Below are 25062 nucleotides of genomic sequence, written 5' to 3'. Positions count from 1 at the left end.
GTTTTCCCTAAACTAGCATTATTTCTAGTATTTAATATTTTCTAGTAGAAAAAATTCCAAATACATGTAAGAACAAACCAAACAGTATAGTGAGTGACCTCCTGAGCTCCACATACCCCTGACCCAGATTCACCAAGTATCACTCCACATGGCCGTTCCAGGGACATTTATCCACCTTTGGTCTTTCTGCTTAGGAACAAAAAAGGGGGGCTGAGCTATTGCACACACTAATCTCTTTTCTCCTAATTAGAAGAAATAAACATGACAGCAAAATCTGTTACTGCTTTACAGTCACTGCAATGGCTAGTACCAGTATACAGCGAATACTCAATAAAGTGTTGTTCAGTCACTGCACTGGCTAGTACCAGTATACAGCGAATACTCAATAAAGTGTTGTTCAGTGACTGAATGATCAGGAAGGCTCTTCCTGCCTGGCCTCTGGTCTCTGACTTCCTTTTTTGTGGCCAGGTATAATGGTCATAAGCTTCTTGTCCTTTCTTATGTTCCTCAGTCTCTCAGAGGGAAAATCAGTCACTCCTCAATAATACAGTGCCTTTTTGACAAGTCCCCACTGTTGACAGGATCTTACGAATTACTTCCAAAATCAGCCAAAAATGATGTATGTGGTGAAGAATATCCAAGAGCATGTTTGACTTTATGTTCCTATGTGTGGATATGGTTTATCAAAAGAAAAAATAGAAAATTTGCAAAGATCCATGATACTCACATGCAGCCACGAAACCTACTCAGGTCATTGTTTGGCTTCTCACACTCGATTACACTGGTGAAAGTCAAAGGATTGAATTCAGAGACCTGAAATAATAGTACACACACATTAGAGAAAGCTAGGCTTGGCCATTCTGCTCTAAAAGGCTCACGTTCATCTGTCTCACACCCATGGTAGGGGAACCCTCACGGACTCTGGCTATGAATCTCTGCAGAATGCATGCTTTCTTATTTTTATAATGAACAATAACTTGTTTTAACTATGAACAGCCATGCAGACTTGTAGTTAGTGAGGTGAAACAATTAGTTGTAATGCAAAATTAGAGACTGAGATAATAGCAAAGGAGGCATCATAAGGAAAATGGATGAGTGAGGTTTCCTGAGATACATAAGGTCATTTCTATTTCTTCATGGCAATTTAGAGAAGCAATTCCTACTTGAAAATAGAAATTTATGCTAAAATCTCATTCCCTAGATGTTCTTTAAAGATTCTTTATTAACCTTTGTTGGAAGGAATTTAAGTAGCCAACTATCCGCAACTTCATTATGATTCTGCTCTAAGAGAAATGACATCTCTCTGTAAAATAAATGTTTATATTTTTCCATTGATGGATGTAACGTTGCCTACCTCCTCCAAGAGGTCAGAAAGAGACAAAATAATAATGGAGAAAAATGAAGTAAAAAAGCCTTAAAGAACCTAGTGAAACCAAGAATTTCTTTCTTTTTATTTCTCTTTCTTTTCTTCTTTCTTTTCTTTCTTTCTTCTTTCTTTCTTTCTTTCTTTTCTTTCTTTCTTTCCTTCCTTCCTTCTCTTTCTTTTTCTTTCTTCTTTCTTCTTAATTTCTTTCTCTCTTTCTTCTTTCTTTCTTTCTTTCTTCTTTCTTTCTTAATAAATCAGTTTCTGGTCAGGTTCATTGGATTTTCTGTCACAAAAGCAATAAGCCAGGGAGAGCCAAGATGGCGGCGCCGGGAGAGCACTGTCTGAGAAGCGGGACAGCACTCTCCATGCAGCGACCAGGAGACTGAACTCTGGGCCCTAAAATTGCAGCAATCGTGTTTCCCAGGTAAGGGGAGGCTCCCACGGCATGGGAATCAGTCGGGCCCACTCTCGGCTGCCCAGCCAGAACCCGGAAGAAATCCCGTGTAACTCGGGCTTTGGGTCTCTGGGCTGGAGCCACAAGCCTGCGTGTCCAGATCACTTTTTCCCAGGCTGATCCGTGGGCACAAGGGTGCCTAAGCCTGGGAGTCCCAGTCGCAAGAAAACCCCACGGGGAAGCAAAGTTGCCAGTCTGATCACGGGTCACACAGTCTTTCCCTGGAAGGTCTCTCGGGCCACAGGCACCCGCCGCCATCACAACTAAGCTCCCGCCTCGCGGAGAGCTGCGCACCCAATTCACCAGTACAGACAAGCTGCACGCCCCAGTGCAATAGAGACTGGGAATCCCTGCCTGGAGAGGGCCCCACAGGCAAGGAAGAAACCGGGCTGCTTGGATCATCTGAGTGGCTGTGTGCCCAGCTCACCAGTACAGACGAACTGCACACCCCAGGGCAAAAGAGACCGGGAACCCTGAAATCAACCCCCAGATACTGCTCCAAGGGGCAACCAGTTATCCATAACAAAACTGACCAAACCACGGTCACACAGGTTACAAAAGCTGATCACTAAATTTACAGCAAGAAACCCAGAAGGAGGGCAGCTGTCTCCAGGACTTCTGGTGAGAAGAGAACCCTCTTGACTAATCAGGACCACAGTTACCACCCAGGTCTCTATGCCTGAGGTGAGCTGTAGCAACTCCTGAAAAACACTGGCCATCCAGTGACTATACCTAAAAAGCTGAGAAGACTTCCTTCAGGAAAAAAACATCTTCCTGCCAAAGGGATTCTCTCCTCTGCAAGAGTCCAGGAACAACCTGAAACTAACTTCAAACAACTAAGATAGCCCAATGGGTAGAGGACAGCGTAAAAGTTCAACCAACAAAAGCCAGAGTAACATGGCATCTCCTGAGCCCAGTTATCCAGGGGCAAATAGCCCTAGACACCCCAGCATAATTGAAATTCAAGGAGATGATCTAACATCTATGCTCATGAAGAAGATAACAGAGGAAACAAATAAAATACGAAAAGAAATAGAGGAAGCTGCAGCCAAACAGTCTGTGGCCTTTAGAGACAAAATACTTAAATCACTGAATGAAATAAAAGAAACAGTAGATTGTTCAAACAAACAGCTGAAGGAATTGACTGAAAAACATGAAAATACAGTCAGACAGGAGAAGGAAACTAACAAAATAGCTCAAGACCTGACGATAGAACTGGAAAAATTAAAAAAAAAAAAAAAACAACAACACACAAATGGAAGAAATGGTGGAGAGAAAGAACTTAGGGAAGAAAGCAGGGACTACAGAGGTTACCATAACCAATAGGCTACAAGAAATGGAAGAAAAAATCTCAGGTGTGGAAGATACAATGGAAGAAATCGATGTATCTGTCAAAGAAAATGTTGAATCCAAAAACTTCCTGACACAGACCGTCCAAGAAATCCAAGACAATATGAAAAGACAAAACCTAAGAATAATAGGTATAGAGGAAAAAGAAGACTCCCTTCTCCAAGGCCCAGAAAATATTTTCAACAAAATCATTGAAGAAAATTTCCCCAACTTAAAGGAGAGGCCAATAAGAATACAAGAGGCCTATAGAACACCCAATAAATTAGACCAGAAAAGAAAATCCTCCTGCTACATAATAATCAAAACCGTAAGTATACAGAACAAAGAAAAAATACTAAAAGCTGCAAGAGAAAAAGGCCAAGTAACATATAATGGCAAACCCATTAGAATCACACCTGACTTTTCAACAGAGACTATGAAAGCCAGAAGGGCCTGGACGGATATCATGCAGACCCTAAGAGAACACAGATGTCAGCCCAGGGTACGATACCCAGCAAAACTCTCAGTCCTCATAGATGGAGAAAAAAAGATATTCAATGACAAAAACAAATTTCAACAATACCTACAAACAAATCCAGCATTACAGAAGACACTAGAAGGGAAAATACAACCCAAGAAAACTAGCTACATCCAAGAAAATACAGGAAATAAATAACCCCACTACAGTAAAACAAAAAGCAACCAAGCACACAACCGTATGACCACAGCCAACATCAAATTCAAATGATCTAACAGCCACTGGTCATTAATCTCTCTCAATATTAATAGACTTAATTCTCCAATAAAAAGACACAGACTAACAGAATGGATGCGTAAATAAAACCCAGCAATCTGTTGTATACAAAAAACACACCTAAGTCACAAAGATAGACATTACCTGAGGGTAAAGGGATGGAAGATGGCTTTTCAAGCAAATGGATGCAAGAAGCAAGCAGGAGTAGCCATTCTAATATCTGATAAAATAAACTTTCAACCAAAATTAATCAAAAGAGAAGGGGAAGGACACTTCATACTCATCAAGGGAAAATTCCACCAGGAAGACATCACAATCCTGAACATCTATGCCCCAAATACAAGGGCACCCACATTTGTGAAAGAAACATTGATAAAACTTAAACCACACATAGATCCCCACACACTAATAGTGGGAGAATTCAACACCCCACTCTCAACAAAGGACAGGTCAACCAAACAGAAATTAAACAAAGAAACAATGTCTCTAACAGAGGTCATGAATCAAATGGACCTAACAGACATTTACAGAACCTTACACCCAAACACAAAAGAATTTACCTTCTTCTCAGCACCTCATGGAACCTTCTCCAAAACAGACCACATAATTGGTCACAAAGTAAGCCTCAACACATACAAGAAGATTGAAATAATCCCTTGTATCCTGTCTGATCACCATGGAATAAAGCTGGACCTCAATAACAACAGAAATAGCAAAAAGCCTACGCATACATGGAAACTGAACAACTTGCTACTAAAAGACAGCTGGGTCAGGGAAGAAATAAAAAAAGAAATTAAAATCTTCCTGGAATGAAAATGAAGACACAACATACCCAAACTTGTGGGACACAATGAAGGCAGTGCTAAGAGGAAAGTTCATAGCACTAAGTGCCTTCAAGAAGAAATTTGAGACAGCACATTCAAGCAACTTAATGGCTCACTTAAAAACCCTAGAAAAAGAAGAAGCAGACACACCAAAAAGGAGTAGACAGCTAGAAATAATCAAACTCAGGGCTGAAATCAATCAATTAGAAGCAAATAAAACAATTCAAAGAATCAATGAAACCAAGAGCTGGTTCTTTGAGAAAATCAACAAGATTGACAAACCCTTAGCCAAGCTAACTAAAAGGCAGAGAGACACCATCCAAATCAACAAAATCAGAAATGAAAAGGGAGGCATAACTACAGACACTGAGGAAATTCAAGCAATCATTAGGACTTACTTCAAAAGTCTATATGCCACAAAATTTGAAAATCTAAATGAAATGGACAATTTTCTTGATTGATTTGACTTACCGAAGCTGAACCAGGACCAGGTAAATCAATTAAATAGTCCTATATCCCCCAAAGAAATAGAAGCTGTCATCAAAAGTCTCCCAACCAAAAAGAGCCCAGGACCAGATGGCTTCAGCGCAGAATTCTACCAGACCTTCAAAGAAGAGCTAACACCAATTCTCTCCAAACTATTCCACAAAATAGAAACAGAAGGAACATTACCAAACTCATTCTATGAAGCCACAGTCACCTTGGTACCTAAACCTAACAAAGACTCAACAAAGAAAGAGAATTTCAGGCCAATCTCCCTTATGAACATTGATGTGAAAATACTCAACAAAATACTCGCAAACTGAATACAAGAACACATCAAAGATATCATCCACCATGACCAAGTAGGCTTCATCCCAGTTATGCAGGGGTGGTTCAATATACAGAAATCCATCAATGTGATCCACCATATTAACAAACTGAAAGAAAAAAACCACATGATAATCTCCCTAGATGCTGAAAAAGACTTTGACAAAATCCAACATCCATTCATGTTCAAAGTATTGGAGAGATCAGGGATACAAGGCACATATCTAAACATAGTAAAGGCGATATACAGCAAGCCTATAGCCAACATCAAACTGAACGGAGAGAAAATTAAAGCAATTCCACTGAAATCAGGGGCAAGACAAGGCTGCCCACTCTCTCCATATCTCTTCAACATAGTTCTGGAAGTCCTGGATAGAGCAATAAGACAGTTGAAGGAGATCAAGGGGATACAAATTGGAAAGGAAGAAGTCAAATTATCACTATTTGCAGATGATATGAGAGTATACCTGAGTGACCCCCAAAACTCTACCAGGGAACTCCTACAGCTGATAAACACCTTCAGCAAAGTGGCAGGATACAAAATTAACTCAAAAAAATCAGTAGCCCTCCTGTATACAAAAGACAAAAGGCCTAAGAAAGAAATTACGGAAACAACAGCCTTCACAATAGCCACAAATTACATTAGGTACCTCGGAGTAACCCTAACCAAGGAAGTCAAAGACTTGTATGAAAAAAATTTCAAGTCTCTGAAGAAAGAATTAGAAGAAGATATCAGAAGATGGAAAGATCTCCCATGCTCATGGCTTGGCAGGATTCACATAGTAAAAATGGCCATCTTAGCAAAAGCAATCTACAGATTCAATGCAATGCCCATCAAATTACCCACAGAATTCTTTACAGACCTGGAAAGAAAAATTCTCACCTTTATATGGAATAACAAGAAACCCAGAATTGCTAAAACAATCCTCTACAATAAAAGATCTTCTAGAGGTATCTCCATCCCTGATCTTAAGTTGTACTATAGAGCAACAGTTTTAAAAACTGCATGGTACTTGCATAGAAACAGTATGGTGGATCAATGGAACAGAACAGAGGACCCAGAAATAAACCCACACACTTATGGACACCTGATCTTTGACAAAGATGCCAAAACCATACAATGGAAAAAAGATAGCATCTTCAACAAATGGTGCTGGTCCAACTGGCTGTTTACATGTAGAAAAATGAAAATAGATCCATACTTATCACCCTGCACAAAACTGAAGTCCAAGTGGATGAAAGACCTCAACATAAAACTAGACACATTAAATCGGCTAGAAAAAAAAAAGTGGGGAATACCCTTGAACTCATTGGCACAGGAGACAACTTCCTGAACAGAACAGCAACAGCACAGGCTCTAAGAGCAACAATCAATAAATGGGACCTCATGAAACTGAAAAGCTTCTGTAAAGCAAAGGACACCGTCATCAAAACAAAGCTACTGCCTACATATTGGGAAAGAATCTTCACCAACCCTTTATCTGACAGAGGACTCATATCCAGTATATATATATACAGAACTAAATAAGCTGAAAAGCAGCAAACCAAGTAATCCACTTAAAAAATGGGGAACATAGCTAAACAGAGAATTCTCTGTAGAGGAATATCGAATGGCAGAGAAGCACTTAAAGAAATGCTCAACCTCATTAGCCATTAGGGAAATGCAAATCAAAACAACTCTGAGATTTCACCTTACACCCATGAGAATAGCCAAGATCAAAAACTCAAGTGACAGCACATGCTGGAGAGGTTGTGGAGAAAGGGGAACCCTTCTCCACTGCTGGTGGGAATGTAAACTTGTACAACCACTATGGAAAGCAATCTGGTGCTTTCTCAGACAACTAGGAATAGTGCTTCCCCAAGATCCAGCCATAGCACTCCTAGGCATATATCCAAAAGAGGCTCAAGTACACAAAAAGGGCATTTTCTCAACCATGTTTGCAGCAGCTTTATTTGTAATAGCCAGAAGCTGGAAACAACCCAGATGCCCCTCAACTGAAGAATGGATGCAGAAATTGTGGTACATCTATACAATGGAATATTACCCAGCAATGAAAAATAAGGAAATCATGAAATTTGCAGGTAAATGGTGGGACCTGGAAAGGATCATCCTGAGTAAGTTGTCCCAGAAGCAAAAAGACACACATGGTATATACTCACTCATATAGACATACAACATATGACAAATCCACTAAAATCTGTACATCTAAAGAAACTAAGCAAGAGAGAGGACCCTAACTAAAACAGTCAATCCCCATCCTGAAAGACAAAGAGGATGGACATCAAAAGAAGAAGAAAACAGGAAACAACCTAGGAACCTTCTACAGAGGGCCTCTGAAAGCCTCTGCCCTGCAGACTATCAAAGCAGATGCTGAGCCTGATGGCCATCTGTTGGGCACAGTGAATGCAATTTTATGTAAGAAGTGGGAAATAGTAAGAGCTGGAGAGGACAGGGTCTCCACAAGGAGAGCAACAGAACAAGAAAATTTGAACACGGAACTTCCCAGAGACTCATACTCCAACCAAGGACTATTCATGGAGATAACCTAGGACCCCTGCACAGATGTAGCCCATGGCAGTTCAGTGCCCAAGTGGGTTACATAGTAATGGTAAGAGGGACTGCCTCTGACATAATCTGATTGGCCTGCTCTTTGATCACCTCCCCCTGAGGGGGGAGCAGCCTTACCAGGCCACAGAAGAGGACAAAGCAGTCACTTTTGATGAGAACTGATAGACTAAGATCAGAAAGGAGAGGAGAACCTCCCCTATCAGTGGACTTGGGGAGAGGCATGCATGCAGAAAGGGAAGGGAGTGTGGGATCGGCAGGGGAGGAGGGTGGGGCTTATGGGGGGGATACAAAATGAATAAAGTGTAATTAATAAAAAATTATTAAAAAAATAAAATAAAATAAAACATTTCTATACGGTTTAAAAAAATCAATAAGCCTGTTTTTGCTGGAACAGATCATTGGAAAAGCAGGCTGAAACATCACAAAAAGTGTAGTCCAGGTGAACTGTACTCTATCACAACAGTGTATGTCCCTGTACACAATACAACCATAGAGATAACTACTCAAAAGTCACATCTCAATGTTTCCCAGGACATTGAGGAAGACTTACTCGGCAATATCAGCTCTAGTGCAACAGCTGATTTTGAAATATTTAAACTTGTATTTATTTTGCAATAGTATAGTTTGAACCTCTGGCCTTGCATGAACTACAAGAGTGTTCTACCACTAATCTCCGATTCCAGTTCATGGAATGCCATTTACAAAGGCTTTTCTTAAAGTCTCTTAGTCATCATAAGTCTCTCTCCCTTACTGAAATAGCCTGGCATTCCATTTTCAGAGTGGGCCTCTGCTTTAGCATCTAGTGTTTATTTAAAGTTGTATGAATTATCTTGAAACTAGTGGACTGCTTTTTCCATAGCAGACAGTGGCAGATACAGCATACAAGATGGCCAGGAAGGGAGTGGCTTCTGCAGAATGTCAGGATGAGTTTTGGCAGACAAAGAAGATATGACTTAAAATATTCCATCTCTGTTTATTATTCATTCTCACTAAGAAAAAATGTAAAACGCACAGCTTGGAAACAGTAGGACATTCTGTCCCCGGGGCTTCATCACTGAATCTGTAATGCTCTACCCCAACCATGTGCCTTGAGAAATATACATGCCCAGGGCACAGATGTCTGGCTTCATCTGGAACTGCAGAGGATTTTCAGAACTAGGGGAATCTTCAGAGTCTCTTAGAAGCTGACCTGTGCTCCTCTCACGCACAGAATGTACATGTTGGGGTCATAACCTCCAGGAATACAGAATGTGAATGTGTTTAGAGACAGGACTTGGAGAGAACTAATTAAGCTAAAATGAGGTTGCAAACACAGGGCTGATCTAATAGGATTAGTGTCCTTATCAGAAGCAGATATGACATAGGCACACATGGTGAGGGTGGAAAGGGCAACCATGAGTCTATATCGAGAAAATGGCCATGGGAGAAGTCTCAGAAGACATCAAACTGCTGATACCTTCATCTCAGTCTTATAGTTTACAGAACCTTGGGAAAATAAGTGTCTGTTGGTTCAACCCTCAATCTGTGGCAACCTCACCAAACCACACCAAGGCCAATTCCAATTTTTCATTTAAAATGTCTCTCATTCTGGAGATAGAGCTTAGTGGCAGAGCACCTGTATAGCCTGTGTGAGACCCTAGCATAGCTGTCCACCTATGAGAAAACCTGGATACCTGTCCAGCCTATGAGAGTTTCTAGGCATTTTTCTAGCCTATGTAAGACCTCAGGCACCATTCCAGCCTATGCAAGACCCAAGGCACCTTTCCAGCCTATGTGAGACCTTAGGCACCTGAGCAGCATATGTGAGACTGTATATATCCATGAAGCATCTGTGAGACTCTAGACACCTGCACAGCCTCTGCAAAATCCAAGCACATATACCCAGAATATGCAAGACCCTAGGCACCTTCTCAGCTGTGAGAGGTGCCTGTCCAGCATACATGAGACCCTACATGCCCATCCAGCCTATAAGAGACCCTCAGCGCCTTGCTGCCATAAGTGAGTGTATGGGTATTTTCCTTGGATCTACCTCTTCTGCTTTTATTTTTTAATTGATTTGTTTATTTTTAATTTTATTCTAGAGACTGAGCCCAAAGCTTCAATTACACTAAGTGAATTCACTGTCTTGAGCCCCACTCTCAGACAGGATAAATTAATTTTGAAAGTCCTATTGACTAGTAACAACTGTTTGATAACACACAAATGTCAGGTATTGTACTACATTCAGTGTTCTTTCAGAACTTTGCTGGGGAAGATTATTTTTAGTATATTTTATTTTTAATTTATTTTTTATTAATTACAGTTTATTTGTATCACAGCTGTAGCCCCCTCCCTTGTCTCCTCCCAATCTCATCCTCCCTACCTCTTCTCCTATGCCTCTTTCCCAGTCCACTAATGGGGAGGTGTTCCTCTTCCATCTGGCCCTAGTCTATCAGGTCTCATCAAGACTGGCTGTATTGTCTTCCTCTGTGGCCTGGAAATGCTGCACCCCCCCTCAGGGGGAAGTGATCAAAGAGCCAGCCCCTGAGTTCATGTCAGAGATAGTCCCTGTTCCCATCATTAGGGAAACCTCTTAGAAACTGAGCTGCCATGGGCTACATCTGGGCAGGGGTTCTACGTTATCTCCATGCAAGGTCCTTGTTTGGAATATAAGTCTCAGAAAAGATCCCTGTGCCCAGATTTTTTGGTTCTGTTGCTCTCCTTGTGGAGCTCCTGTCCCCTCCAGGTCTTCCTATCTCCCCCTTCTTTCATAAGATTCTAGAGAGATGGCTCAACTGTTAAAGGTAGACTCACAACCATAAATATAAGAGTATATTTTATTTTTAATTATGTGGCTTTGTGTGGGTGCCATGCCAGAATAGGGCTTCAGATTCCCTGAAGCTAGAGTTACAGCACGATATGAGTATTGGGAACTTGGGTCTTCTACAAGAGCAGAGCATGCTCTTAACTACTAAGCCATCACTCCAGCTTCCTCAGTTGGTACACTACCTAGAATATAGGATCCTGAAGAGTGATTACCAATACAAAGATGGTAGCAACCAGTGTGTAGCTTATCTAAGGGGCAGAAGATCAAAGACTGCAAAACCAGTGAGTAAAAGGGTGGCAGGATCCAAAACAGTGACTTTGGTACTTCTGGGACTGGAGGGACACCTGGGGAGTTGGAATGATGGATCCAGGCTATGGTTCTACTGATCCCCCTGTGGAGACCAGGTGGACAATAAAATAATAGGGATCCCTGATCCAAAATGGAAGGAATACAGGCAAACCTGAGTTTCAAGAGCGCAATCTCTGGTAGGCCTGTAAGCTACAGCTCAGCTGCTGTGTCAAAACCTGAATACTAGTGATTGATACCTGAAGCATCTGTGCCCTTTCAGCTACCACCTGAGATGCCCAAGCCAAATCTTTAAGGCACCTGCATAGATGCCCCTTGCTCTTCAGCAACCCTGCCTGCAGCCCTTCCCCTTCAAGGTACCTGCACCAGCGACTCTACCATTAAAGGCACCGGCGCCTCACTCCACCTTTCAAGGCATCTGCGCCCCTGTCTGGAACAAACACCTCTGCCTTCTGAAACAACCACCCCAGCATGGCTGCATCCAAAATGCCGGCAGACATTCATGTTCACCTGAACCTCTCTGGTCATCCTAAAGACTACTTCACACACCAAAGATGGAAGGATCTACTCTTAGGTACAGGGTCAAGAAACAAACAGCCAAGGCTATGGAAAACTAGATGGCTAAAGGCCAATGAAAGAACACACTTAATAAAAAACAGAATATTATGTCTCCACCAGAATCCCTGCTCCCAAAACAATGCTATTCTCATGCAGCTGAAACACAGGAAAATAACCTTAAAGCAATGCTTATGCAGCTATTAGAGGCATATGAAGAGGAAATGAGCACATCTCTCAAAGAAATACAGGACAATACAACCAAACAATTAGAGGCCATCAGGGCAGACAGGAAACCACAATCAAACTGGTGAAGGAAATGAATGAAACTGTTCAAGACCTGAAAACAAAATTAGAATCAATAATGAAAACACAAACCAAGAAAACTATAGAGATAGAAAACTTAGAGAAGAGATCAGGAAACATAGAGGTAAGCATCACCAAGAGAATACGAGAGATGGAGGAAAGAATTTCAGGTGCTGAAGATATAATTGAAGAAATAGATATACCTCTCAAAGAAAACATTAAAACAAAAAAGTTCCTGACACAAAACATTCCAGAAATCAAGGACAACATGGAAAGATGAAACCTAAAATTAATAGGAATAGATGAAAAAGAAGATTCCAGGCTCCACAATCAAGAAAATATTTTCAAGAAAATCAGAAGAAATTTTCCCAACTTAAAGAAAGAGCATCACAGACTGGGTTCCCCTGTCTGGAGAAAACCCCACAGCAAGGAAAACAGTAGGTATGAGTTTAGAGCGCTCAGACAACCCCACCACCACCACCACACTCAGAAAAGTTCTCTGGAAAAGTTCCCATTTTCCTGCAAGCATCTAGTCACCAGCTTGGAGCCACCATGAGCCAGCACCAGCATGCTCTATGAGCCACCCAAAAACCAGAGACTGGGTGTCCCTGTTGGGAGGAAACCCCATGGTGGGGGAAACATCTGGCCTTCCTTCAGGACACCCAGCTACAGAAAAATGTTTCTGGGCACCCGGGGGCTCCAGGCTCTAGACTCCTGCTGCATGAGAGCTGTGCCACTGATTACTGCTTGGGTACTGGGGCACAGAGCTCCAACCCCAGAACTACAGAAGCCTGGGATCCCCGAGATCAGGTCCCAGATACTGCTCCAAGGGGCAACCAGTTTTCCCTAATTAAACTGACCAAACTTCAGGGAGCCCAGGTTACAGCAGCAGCTCACTAAATTTACAGCAAGAAACACAGAACAGGGCAGTTGTCTCCAGGACTTCTCTGCATGAGAGGAGAGGCCCGCTGACTAACAAAGACCACAGTTACCATTCAGATCTATATGCCTGAGGTGAGCTGTGGCAACTCCTGAAAAACACCAGGCATTCAGTGACCATACCCAAAAAGCTGAGGAGGCCTCTTTAAGGAAAATCATCTTCCTATCAAAGAGATTCTCCCCACCACAGGATTCCATGAAGAACAGAAACTAACACACAACACCTAAGATAGCCCAATGGGTAGAGGCCAGCATAAAGTTCAATCAACAAAAGACAGAGCTATATGAATTCTCCAGAACCCAGCTATTCAGGGGCAAGCAGTTATGGACACCCCAGCATAACTGGAATACAAGAAGAAGACCTTACATCTATGCTTATGAACAGGATAATAGAGGAAACAAGTAAAATGCGTAAAGAACTAAAGAAAGATAAAGTCAAAGAGATTATGGCCATCCGTAAAAAAGTACAGGAAGATGCAGCTAAACAGTTTGTGGCCTTTAGAGAGGAAATAATAAAATCACTAAAAGAAATAAAAGAGGAATGTTCAAACAAATAGCTGAAGGAATTGAAGGAAAAACAGAAAAATACAGTCAGATAGGTGAAGGAAATCAACAAAATGGCTCAATATCTGAAGATAGAATTGGAAAAATTAAAGAAAAAAACAAATGGAGGAAATTGTGGAGAGAAAGAACTTTAGGGAAAAAAACAGGAACTACAGAGACAACCAAAGACTACATAACCAATAGACTACATAACCAATAGACTACAAGAGATGGAAGACAGAATCTCACATGTGGAAGATACAATGGAAGAAATCAATGTATCTGTCAAAGAAAATGTTAAATCTAAAAAATTCCTGACATAGACCATCCAAGAAATCCAAGACAACATGAAAAGACAAAACCTAAAAATAATGGGAATAGAGGAAAAAGAAGATTCCCTCCCACACGGCCCAGAATTTATTTTCAACAAAATCATAGAAGAAAATTTCCCCAACTTAAAGGAGAGGTCTTTAAGAATACAAGAGACCTACAGAACAGCTAATAAATTAGACAAGAAAAGAATATCCTCCAGCCACATAATAATCAAAACAGTAAGTATACAGAACAACAACATAAAATACTAAAAGCTGCAAGAGAAAAAGGCTTTGTAACATATAATGGCAAACCCATCAGAATCACACCTGACTTCTCAGAAGAAACTATGAAAGCCAGAAGGGCCTGGACAGATATCATGCAGACCCTAAGAGAACACAGATGTCAGCCCAGGCTATTATACTTAGCAAAATTCTCAGTCATCACAGATGGAGAAAACAAGATATTCAATGACAAAAACAAATTTAAACAATACCTACCCACAAATCCGGCATTACAGAAGACACTAGAAGGAAAAATACAACCCAGGAAAGCTAACTACATACAGGAAAACACAGGAAATAAATAACCTCACTACAGCAAAACTAAAAGTAGCCAGGGACAAAAACACACTACCACAGTCAACATCACTATCAAAGATCTAACAGCCACTGGTCATTACTCTCCCTCAAAACCAATGGACTCAGCTCTCCTATAAAAAGACACAGACTAACAGAATAGATACGTAAACAATCCAACAATCTGTTGCATACAAGAAACACATCTGAGTCACTAAGACAGACATTACCCAAGAGTAAAGGGCTGGAAAATGATTTTCCAAGCAAATGGACCCAAGAAGCAAGCAGGAGTAGCCATTGTAAAATCTAATAAAATAGACTATCAAAAAAAATAATCAAAAGAGATGGGGAAGGTCATTTCACATTCATCAAACTAAAATTCCACCAAGAAGACATCCCAATCCTGAACATCTATGCCCCAAATACAAGAGAACCCGCATTTCTAAAAGAAACATCAATAAAACTGAAACTATGCATAGATTCCCAAACATTAGTAGTGGGAGACTTCAACACCTCGCTCTCAGCAAAGGACAGGCCAACAAAACAGAAATCAAACAAAGAAACAATGACACTGACAGAGGTCATGACTCAAATGGACCTAACAGACATTTACAGAAGCTTTCACCCAAACACAAAAGAATTTACCTTCTTCTCAGCATCTCATGGAACCTTCTCCAAAACAGACAATATAGTTGGTCACAAAGTAAGCTTCAACAGATACAAGAAGATGGAAATAATCCGTTGTATTCTATCTGACAACCTTGGTCTAATGTTGGACCTCAACAACAAGAGAAATAACAAAAAGCATACATACACATGGAAACTGAACAACTCGGTACTCAATGACAGCTGGGTCAGGGAAGAAAAAGAAAGAAATCAAAGACTTCCTAGAATTCAATGAAAATGAACGCACAACATACCCAAACTTATGGGACACAATAAAAACAGTGCTAAGAGGAAAATTCATAGCACTAAGTACCTTCAAGAAGAAATTTGAAACATCTCATACAAGCAATTTTAAGGCTCATCTGAAAGTCCTAGGGAAAAAAAAAAGGAGACATAGCCAAGAGGAATATATGGCTGGAAATAATCAAACTCAGGGCTGAAATCAATCAATTAGAAACAAATAAAACAATTCAAAGAATCAATGAAACCAAGAAAAAAATCAACAAGATAGACAAACCCTTAGCCAAGCTAACTAAAAGGCAGAAAGACATCATCCAAATAAAGAAAACCAGAAATGAAAATGGGGACATAACAACAAACACTGAGGAAATCCAATCAATCATTAGGACTTACTTCAAAAGTCTATATGCCACAAAATTTGAAAATCTAAATGAAATGGACAATTTTCTTGATTGATTCCACTTGCCAAAGCTGAATCAAGACCAGGTAAATCAATTAAATAGTTCTATATCCCCTAAGGAAATAGAAGCTTTCATCAAAAGTCTACCATGCTAAAAAAGCCCAGGGCCAGATGGTTTCAGCACCGAATTCTACCAGACTTTCAAAGAAGAGCTAACACCAATACTCTTCAAACTATTCCACAAAATAGAAATAGAAAGAACATTACCAAACTCATTCTATGAAATCAAAGTCACCTTGATACCTAAACCTCACAACGACCCAACAAAGAAAGAGAATTTCAGGCCAATCTCTGTTATGAACATTGATGTGAAAATACTCAATAAAATACTCACAAACCAAATCCAAGAACACATCAAAGATACCATTCACTATGACCAAGTAGGCTTCATCCTAGGCATGCACGGGCGGTTTAATATATGGAAATCCATCAGTGTAATCCACCATAAAAACAAACTGAAAGAAAATGACCACATGATAATCTCCTTAGATGCTGAAAAGGCATTTGATAAAATATAACATTCATTTATGTTTAAAGTCCTGGTGAGATCAGCGATACAAGGCACTTACCTAAACATAGTAAAGGTAATATACAGCAAGTCTATAGCCAACATCAAACTCAATGGAGAGAAACTTAAAGCAATTCCACTGAAATCAGGGACAAGGCAAGGCTGCCCACTCTCTCCATACCTGTTAATATAGTACTTGAAGTCCTTGCTAGAGCAATAAGACAATTAAAGGAGATAAAGGGGATTCAGTTCAGAAAAAAAAGAAGTCAAAGTATCACTATTTGCAGATGATATGATAGTATACATGAGTGACCCCCAAAATTATACAACTGATAAACACCTTCATCAAGTGGCTGGATACAAAATCAACTAAAAAAAAATCAGTAGTCCTCCTGTATACAAAGACAAAAAGGCTGAAAAAGAAATTAGGGAAACAACACCCTTTACAATAGCCACTAATAACATAAAGTACCTTGGTGTAACTCTAACCAAGCAAGTCAAAGACTTGTATGAAAAAACTTTCAGCCTCTGAAGAAAGAAATAGAAGAAACTATCAGAATACGGAAATACCCCCCATGCTCATGGCTTGGCAGGATTAACATAGTAAAAATGGCCATCTTACCAAAAGCAATCTACAGATTCAATGCAGTTCCCATCAAATTACCAACACAATTCTTTATTATTATTATTATTATTATTATTATTATTATTAATTACACTTTATTCACTTTGTATCTCCCCATAAGCCCCACCCTCCTCCCCTCCCAGCCCCACCCTCCCTCCATTTCTTCACGAATGCCCCTCCCCATGTCCACTGATAGGAGAGGTCCTCTTCTCCTTCCTTCTGAACTTAGTCTATCAGATCACATCAGGAATGGTTGCACTGTCATCTATTGTGGCCTGGTAAGGCTGTTCCCCCCATAGGGGGAAGTGATCAAAGAGCAGGCCAATCAGATTATGTCAGAGGCAATCCCTCTTCCCATTACTATGTAGCCCACTTGGACACTGAACTGTCATGTGCTACTTCTGTGCAAGGGTTCTAGGTTATATCCATGAATAGTTCTTGGTTGGAGTATGAGTCTCTGGGAAGTTCCCTGTGTTCAAATTTTCTGGTTCTGTTGCTCTCCTTGTTGTGGTTCCCATCCTCTCTAGCTCTTACTATTTCCCACTTCTTACATAAAATTCCATTCACTCTGCCCAACAGTTGGCCTTCAGGCTCAGTATCTGCTTTGACAGTCTGCACAGCAGAGGCTTTCTAAGGTCCTCTGTGGCAGGTTCCTAGGTTGTTTCCTGTTTTTTTTTTTTTTTTTTTTTTTTTTTCTTCTGATGTCCATCCTCTTTGCCTTTCAGGATGGGGATTGAACATTTTAGTTAGGGTCCTCTCTTTTGCTTAGTTTCTTTAGATGTACAGTTTTAGTAGGTTTATCCTATGTTATATGTCTATATGAGTGAGTATATACCGTGTGTGTCTTTCTGCTTCTGGGACAGCTCACTTAGGATGATCATTTCTAGGTCCCACCATTTACCTGCAAATTTCATGATTTCCTTATTTTTCATTGCTGAGTAATACTCCATTGTGTAGATGTACCACAATTTCTGCATCCATTCTTCAGTTGAGGGGCATCTTGGCTGTTTCCAGCTTCTGGCTATTACAAATAAAGCTGCTACAAACATGGTTGAGCAAATGTCCTTATTGTGTACTTGAGCCTCTTTTGGATATATGCCTAGGAGTGGTATGGCTGGATCTTGAGGAAACTCTATTCCTAGTTGTCTGAGAAAGCACCAGATTGCTTTCCATAGTGGTTGTACAAGTTTACATTCCCACCAGCAGTGGAGGAGGGTTCCCCTTTCTCCACAACCTCTCCAACATGTGTTCACTTTAGTTTTTCATCTTGGCCATTTTGATGGGTGTAAGGTGAAATCTTAGGGTCGTTTTGATTTGCATTTCCCTAATGGCTAATGAGATTGAGCATTTCTTTAAGTGTTTCTCTGCCATTCAATGTTCCTCTACAGATAATTCTCTGTCCAGCTATGTTCCCCATTTTTTAATTGGATTACTTCGTTTGCTGTTTTGCAGCTTCTTTAGTTCTTTATATATACTAGATGTTAGTCCTCTGTCAGATAGAGGGTTGGTGAAGATTCTTTCCCAATCTGTAGGTAGTCATTTTGTTTTGATGACCAACACAATTCTTTTCAGACCTTAAAAGAAAAATTCTCAACTTCATATGGAATAACAAGAAACCTAGAATTGCTAAAACAATCATCTACAATAAAAAATCTTCTGGAGGTATCTCCATCCCTGATCTCAAGCTGTACTATAGGGCAACAGTAATAAAAACTGTATCAAACTGGCATAGAAACAGAATGGTGGATCAATGGAATCGGATAGAAGACTCAGAAATAAACCCACATACTTACAGATACCTGATCTTTGACAACGATGCCAAAACCATACAATGGAAAAAGGATAGCATATTCAACAAATGGTGCTGGTATAACTGGATGTCTATATGTAGAAAAATGCAAATAGATCCATACTTATCTCCCTGTACAAAACTAAAGTCCAAGTGGATCAAAGACCTCAATATAAAACCAGACACAGTAAACCTGTTAGAAGAAAAAGTGGGGAAGAGCCTGGAACTCATTGGCACAGGAGAAAACTTCTTAAACAGAACACCAACAGCACAGGCTCTAAGAGCAACAATCATAAACGGGACCACATGAAACTGAAAGGCTTTTGTAAAGCAAAGGACACAATCATCAGAACAAAATGACAGCTTACAGACTGGGAAAGGATATTAACCAACCCTGTATTTGACTGAGGGCTAATATCCAGAATATATAAAAGTCTGAAAAAGTTAAACAGCAACAAATCAAGTAACCCAATTAAAAAATGAGATACAGAGCTAAACAGAGAATTCTCAATAGAGGAACATCGAATGGCAGAGAAACCCTTAAAGAAATGTTCAGTGTCCTTAGTTATCAGGGAAATGCAAATCAAAATGACCCTGAGATTTCACCTAACACCCATCAGAATGGCGAAGATGAATAACTCAAGTGACAACACATGCTGGAGAGGATGTGGAAAAGAGGAACCCTTCTCCATTGCTGGTGGGAATGTAAACTTGTACAACCACTTTGGAAATCTATCTGGCAGTTTTGCAGACAAATAAGAATAGTGCTACCTCAAGAACCAGCTATACCACTCCTAGGCACATATAGAAAAGATGCTCAAGTACACAACAAGTACATTTGCTCAACTATGTTAGTAGCAGTTTTATTTGTAATAGCCAGAACCTGGAAACAACCCAGATGTCCCTCAGTTGAGGAATGGATACAGAAATTGTGGTACATTTACACATGGAATACTACTCCGCTTTTAAAAACAGAAATATTTGTCACTCTTCAGAAAACTCAACCTCAAGTGGATCAAAGACCTCAACATAAAACCAGATACACTAAATCTGCTAGACGATAAACTGGGTAAGAGCTTAAAATGGCACAGGAGACAACTTTGTGTACAGAATATCAGCAGCTCAGGCTCTAAGATCTACAATTAATAAATGGGACCTCATGAAACTGAAAAACAAAGAAAAGCAAGGGACATTATCAATAGAATAAAAAGGCAGTCTACAGATTGCAAAAAGAACTTCACCAATTGTACATTAGAAAAAGACCTAATATCCAGGATATATAAAGAATTCAAGAAATTAAACACCAACAAACCAAATAATCCAATTAAAAATGAGACACAGAGCTAAACAGAATTCTCAACTCTCAACAGAGGAATCGCAAAAAGTGGAGAAGCATTTAAAGAAATGCTTAATGTCCTTAGTCATCAGGTAAATGCAAATAAAAAAAAATTCTGTGATTCCATCTTATACCTGTCAGAATGGCTAAGATAAAAAATTCAAGTGACAACACATGCTGAGGATGTGAAGAAAAAGAACACTCCTCCAGTTGCTGGTGGGAGTGCACAACCACTTTGGAAATCAATTTGGTGTTTCCTCAGAAAACTTGGAATAGGCATAAGGCAAGACCCAGCTATACCACTCCTGGGCATATAGCCAAAAGATGCTCCACTATACAACAAGGACATTTGCTCTACCATGTTCATAGCAGCTTTATTGTAATAGACAGAATCTGGAAAAAGCCTAGATGTCCCTTAACCAAATGTATAAAAAAATCGGTGGTACATTTACCCAGTGGAATACTACTCAGCCATTAAAAACAAGGAAATCATGATATTTGCAAACAAATGTATTTAACTAGAAAAGATCATCCTGAGTGGTAAAACACAGACCCAGAAAGACACACACGGTGTATAAGCAGATTTTAGTCACATAGTACAAGATAGACATGCTACTACAATGCATAGACCCTAAGAAGATAAGCCTGATGAGCATCTTAGGCTTCACGTGGGCTCACTAGTTAGAGTAGGGGGGATATCTTTGACATGGACCATGTTGCCTACTTTTTGATCACTTCTCTTTGATGGGACTTCCCTACAAAGCCACACGGAAGGAAGACGAACTCAATCCTCATGTGAATAGATGAGCTGGGGAGTCTTGGTGGGGGGGGCTCCTCTGTTCTGAGTTATAATGGAGAGGGGATGTGGGAGGGAGTGTAGGACTGGGAGGAGAGGGAGCAGGGGTCTATGAAAGAGAGGTAAATTGAACTAATTAATAATAAAAAAAAAGGAAAAAGAGTGATGATCAAAGTTACAAAGGCCTTAGAGTAATTGAAGCTGCCTTGGCCTCTGAGACACCCAGCTTCACCAGAGATGGCTAATCATTGAACCCTGATTCCACATTAACATGAGTCTGTCACATCTAATATACCAGAAGCTGTGCAGTAGATTCTATAAAATTTCCCTAAAAGAAGGATGGTGATTGTGATGGCAGCTCACTGTTCCAGAAGCAATGATATCTGCAAGATATCTGCTCACATATCCAGACCAGCCTTGAGCTAAAGCTGCATTCTTCAGCAATTTGGTGACAAGCTGCTAATATTTTAGGATTAACTAAACTAACTACTGGGAGGTCTCCTTCATTACATGAAGATGCCACATATCTCAATGGCCATGTAATGCTCCAAGCTTCTGATGTTCTTCAGATAGCTCTGAAATTTCAGTACATGAGTAGGTGGACCTTTCTGGTTGGAAAGGAAGAGGCAGCATGGTGATGCAGCTGAGAGCCGTCCAGCCCTTACCTTGAACTTGCAATTCTGACAGAAAATTTGTCAGCCTAAGCAAAGTCACCAAAGTGGGTGATGCTCCTTCCTTTTAAAGACACCCAAAGACCCAAAGCAGGGTGTCTTCCTAATGCTCCATCCAGCTCCCTTCCAAGTGGAACAGGTGTTTATATAGATGCCTTGGTCCTTCTCAGCCATCCAAGGAGGAACACTGCTATAGGCATGACTCCAGGAAGTAGCTGAATAAATTCCACTACTTAAACAGGTGATTCTGTTACAAGCCTTTGCAATTGAGATGGTGGGGAAGGGTGTATATCACAGGCTCTATTCACACACAGTCAACCAAACATAGCCAAGAAAAACTACTCCTGAACAGTCTATTTTCTTCCCCTGTTCTTTCATCAATACAGCACAACCATTTATATAATGTTTGTACTGTATTAAGTCTTTAAAGTTACTACAGATGACTTAAAGTATCCAGGAGTATCTATACACACACTATGTAAATGTGTGCTATTTCTCACATGAGACATGAACACCTGTAGATTTTTATATCCTTAGGGTGGGGATGCGGAACCTTGGAAACAATTCCCCACCCATATCAAAATAAAATAGCATTTCACACTTGCATTAGTCAAATTACTCTTAATTATTCAATGAAAACAAAGCAGATGGATGGACACACACACACACACACACACACACACGGAGAAAGACAGAGAAACAGTAAGCCTCCTATTTCACTGGGAAAGGTTGAGAAGATCCATGACTCCTTCACTGGACCACATGTCCCCTGAGAAAAGGAGCTCTATATCTTGTGAGTCATCGCAGAGCTTGATGCTTAGTCATGGCCAAGAGGTAATGCCTGCTTTATTATAGAAAGAGCTCATTACCATAAACTTCTGTGTTATTCCAAATCTTTGTGCTGGGCTTGTGGAGGTCAAGGAGTTAGAAGGTATGCCTGCTAAGAGGCTAAGAGAGGTTCCCCATAGTTCCAAATATCACAGTCTTTTCTTTTTCTTGCAATACAAGCATATTTCATCTCAAAAAGTAAGATGATTTCTCCATAGTCTCTAATATTGTTCTGTATCTCTTGACAGTATGTGAAAAATACTGATCTAATTTAGGCAAGCATTTTAACCCAAATTGATGGAGTAATTTCCCCACTCTAATGCTGCATCTGGAAAGCAATCTGTGTTCCACACAAGCCTGGCAGTGTTGTGGGAATTCATAAGAGGCCAGTGGCCTCTAGATGAATGAGTGAACAAATGAGTGAGTGAACTTCTCTGCCAGCATTGTTTTGACAAATCAATCTTCAACCTGTTAAGCAAGTAGTCTGTCCAGTTCACCATGGTACCCCTGACCTGTGGTGGGGATTCAAGGCTGTTTGTTAAATAAATAAGTACTCAAATGTCACTTTGTTTTTGGTGAAGGTAGCCTACTTCAAACATATAAGGAAAAAAGTCAGTGATCATTTTCCAAGCAGCATCACAGAAGTGCTTACGCTAACAGTTTATGCCCAGATAGAAATATTAAACAGGACCAATTTAAATTAGATTTAATGTACAATTGCTGTGATGGTGCTATTTAAGGTACACTCATGCATAAGTAGGCTAGCACCACAGTTTAATGAAGCGCACAGGTAACCCAGTTTGTGACAGTTCTAGGTGTGTTTCATCATTTCCTTACATCATTGTTTCAGAGTAACAAAGAAGAGACTTTGAGAACCACTCCAGGACATCCATGATTCTTCTTCAGGAACAGCATCACACATGTCCATATCATAGGTAGCTTTCAGGAAGCTCAACTCTTCTGAAAGGTACTGAGGAAGGGATTTTCACACATTTTCCTCTACACTGCAAATTTTCTTGTCATAAACCCAAGCATTAGAGACTAAAGGGGCATTTCTACGAGAGTAGAAAGCCAGATTTTCCCTCCATAATTCTCTTCTGAGTATGTAGGAGACTTTCCCTCCCCTTACTTCCCACCTTTTCATCCTTTGTTCTCTTGCCTCCTGGTTGATTTATAGCCCAGAACCATAGAAGCTTCATTTAGATAGTGGCAAAATTCAAAAGGCTCAGAGTGCTGTGTTTGAGCCTGAATTCTCAAAATCAAAGCCCCTCTTTTCCTCTTGGCCACAAATGCTTCATGCTGTTTTAGTGGGCTAGATGTCAGCAGAACCCCACATTACATTTTATCAAATGTGTCTAAATGCATCAAAAACTGATTGTGCATTTAGATAGCCAGGTAATCAATGCTGTTTCACAAGCACTGAAATGAGGGCTGTTCTTTAATATAGCTGTCTTGAAAAAGTCTGTACTTACTCCAACATGGTGCCTTCATAGGAAGCATACTGCAGTGGTGATGCTGAGCTAATCTGCACAGCCAGGGCACAAGTCCAGGCTCTCCTCTGGTGTCTGTGTCACAGCCACCAACTACTTTGTGCCTCCTCTGTCACTAAAGTGGGAGGAATGACATTAGCAAAGATGGGCTCAGCATTATGACATGCATGTCTTAGAGACCACTGAGCACAGAGCCTGGTGAGAGAAAAGGCCATCCTTCCTTTATGGACCTGGTAAAGAGCTGTCCTTTTTTGTTTTTTGTTTTCTTGTTTTTGTTTTTAATGAGGCCATGAAGAACTGCACCCCAGAAAATAAGTGAATTAAAAGGAAATTTTACAGCATGGAGACAGAGTGACAGGTAGCTACAGGTAGAAAGTAACTGAGACCTCAAGTTTCCTTATAAGAAAGCAGTAAGAAGCATACATTTCTGGGATAAAAATAGAAGGCCACCTAAGGCGTTCTTATTCTAATCTGAAAAATGACAGCATGACTAAATGGCAGCTGGAATATAACATTCTAAACCACAACTAGACTAGCTTCTCCATCAGATTCAAAAGACAGATCAGCACTGCAGCTCCAGTGCCACACATGCTGGGACAGAATGCTAAAGTCACCTGTCCCAAATACCAACTTCAACAAAAGATGAAGAGGCATCAAGCCAGGATCCACAAAAGGCAGAAACTCAAGAGAGCAGAGGTCAGGTCTTTCCAGGGCCCCTTTATCTTAGATGTTTACAAATTCTTAAAGGAGGATGAAAACCAGAGTGAGAGTGGTGGAACAAATGCTATAGCCTATGGGGCTTAGGTTTGCTTTTAATGTCACTGTATCAAGTAACCACACACTGAACCCAGAAAACAGCACACTCTATTACTGCTGCTCTCAAGATGAAGTTAAGGAACAGGCTGTAAGTGGAGACTCCAGAATGAACTCCATTGTAGATTTTTTCCAACTTCAAGAGGCCACCACCCTTGGCTTCTGGTTGCCATCCATTTTCAAAATCAGCATTTGGAAGACTGATCCTTTCTCATGTGGTATCATTTTGATAACTCCTTTCATTTGTGTGGCTATACAAAGTTCACAGGGATAATCTGAAACTATCTCTGCATCTTGGAGGAAGTTGCCTTATCATTTAATCTCATTTTCAACCTCAATTTTTCCCTGTCATTAGCTCAGTATATTAAAAAGTTCAGAGGACTGGGATG

General features: G+C 40.3%; 1 protein-coding gene across 3 annotated transcripts in view; it reads right to left on the bottom strand.

Moving 5' to 3' along the window:
• Atp10a (ATPase phospholipid transporting 10A (putative)) overlaps positions 1-25062 on the bottom strand; it is a 192743-nt gene that overhangs the window by 54678 nt on the left and 113003 nt on the right. For all 3 annotated transcript variants that reach the window (XR_009585526.1, XM_060367242.1, XM_060367243.1), the window contains exon 3: positions 728-813. Coding sequence is in view for 2 of the 3 variants with exons in the window: in XM_060367242.1 (XP_060223225.1) it covers positions 728-813 (86 nt within the window). In the remaining variant the exon portion in view is untranslated. The remainder of the gene's footprint in view (positions 1-727; positions 814-25062) is intronic.

The sequence above is a fragment of the Meriones unguiculatus genome, chromosome 14 (assembly GCF_030254825.1).
Source record: "Meriones unguiculatus strain TT.TT164.6M chromosome 14, Bangor_MerUng_6.1, whole genome shotgun sequence".
NCBI classification, from domain to species: domain Eukaryota; kingdom Metazoa; phylum Chordata; class Mammalia; order Rodentia; family Muridae; genus Meriones; species Meriones unguiculatus.
This window is presented reverse-complemented; position numbering and strand designations above follow the sequence as displayed.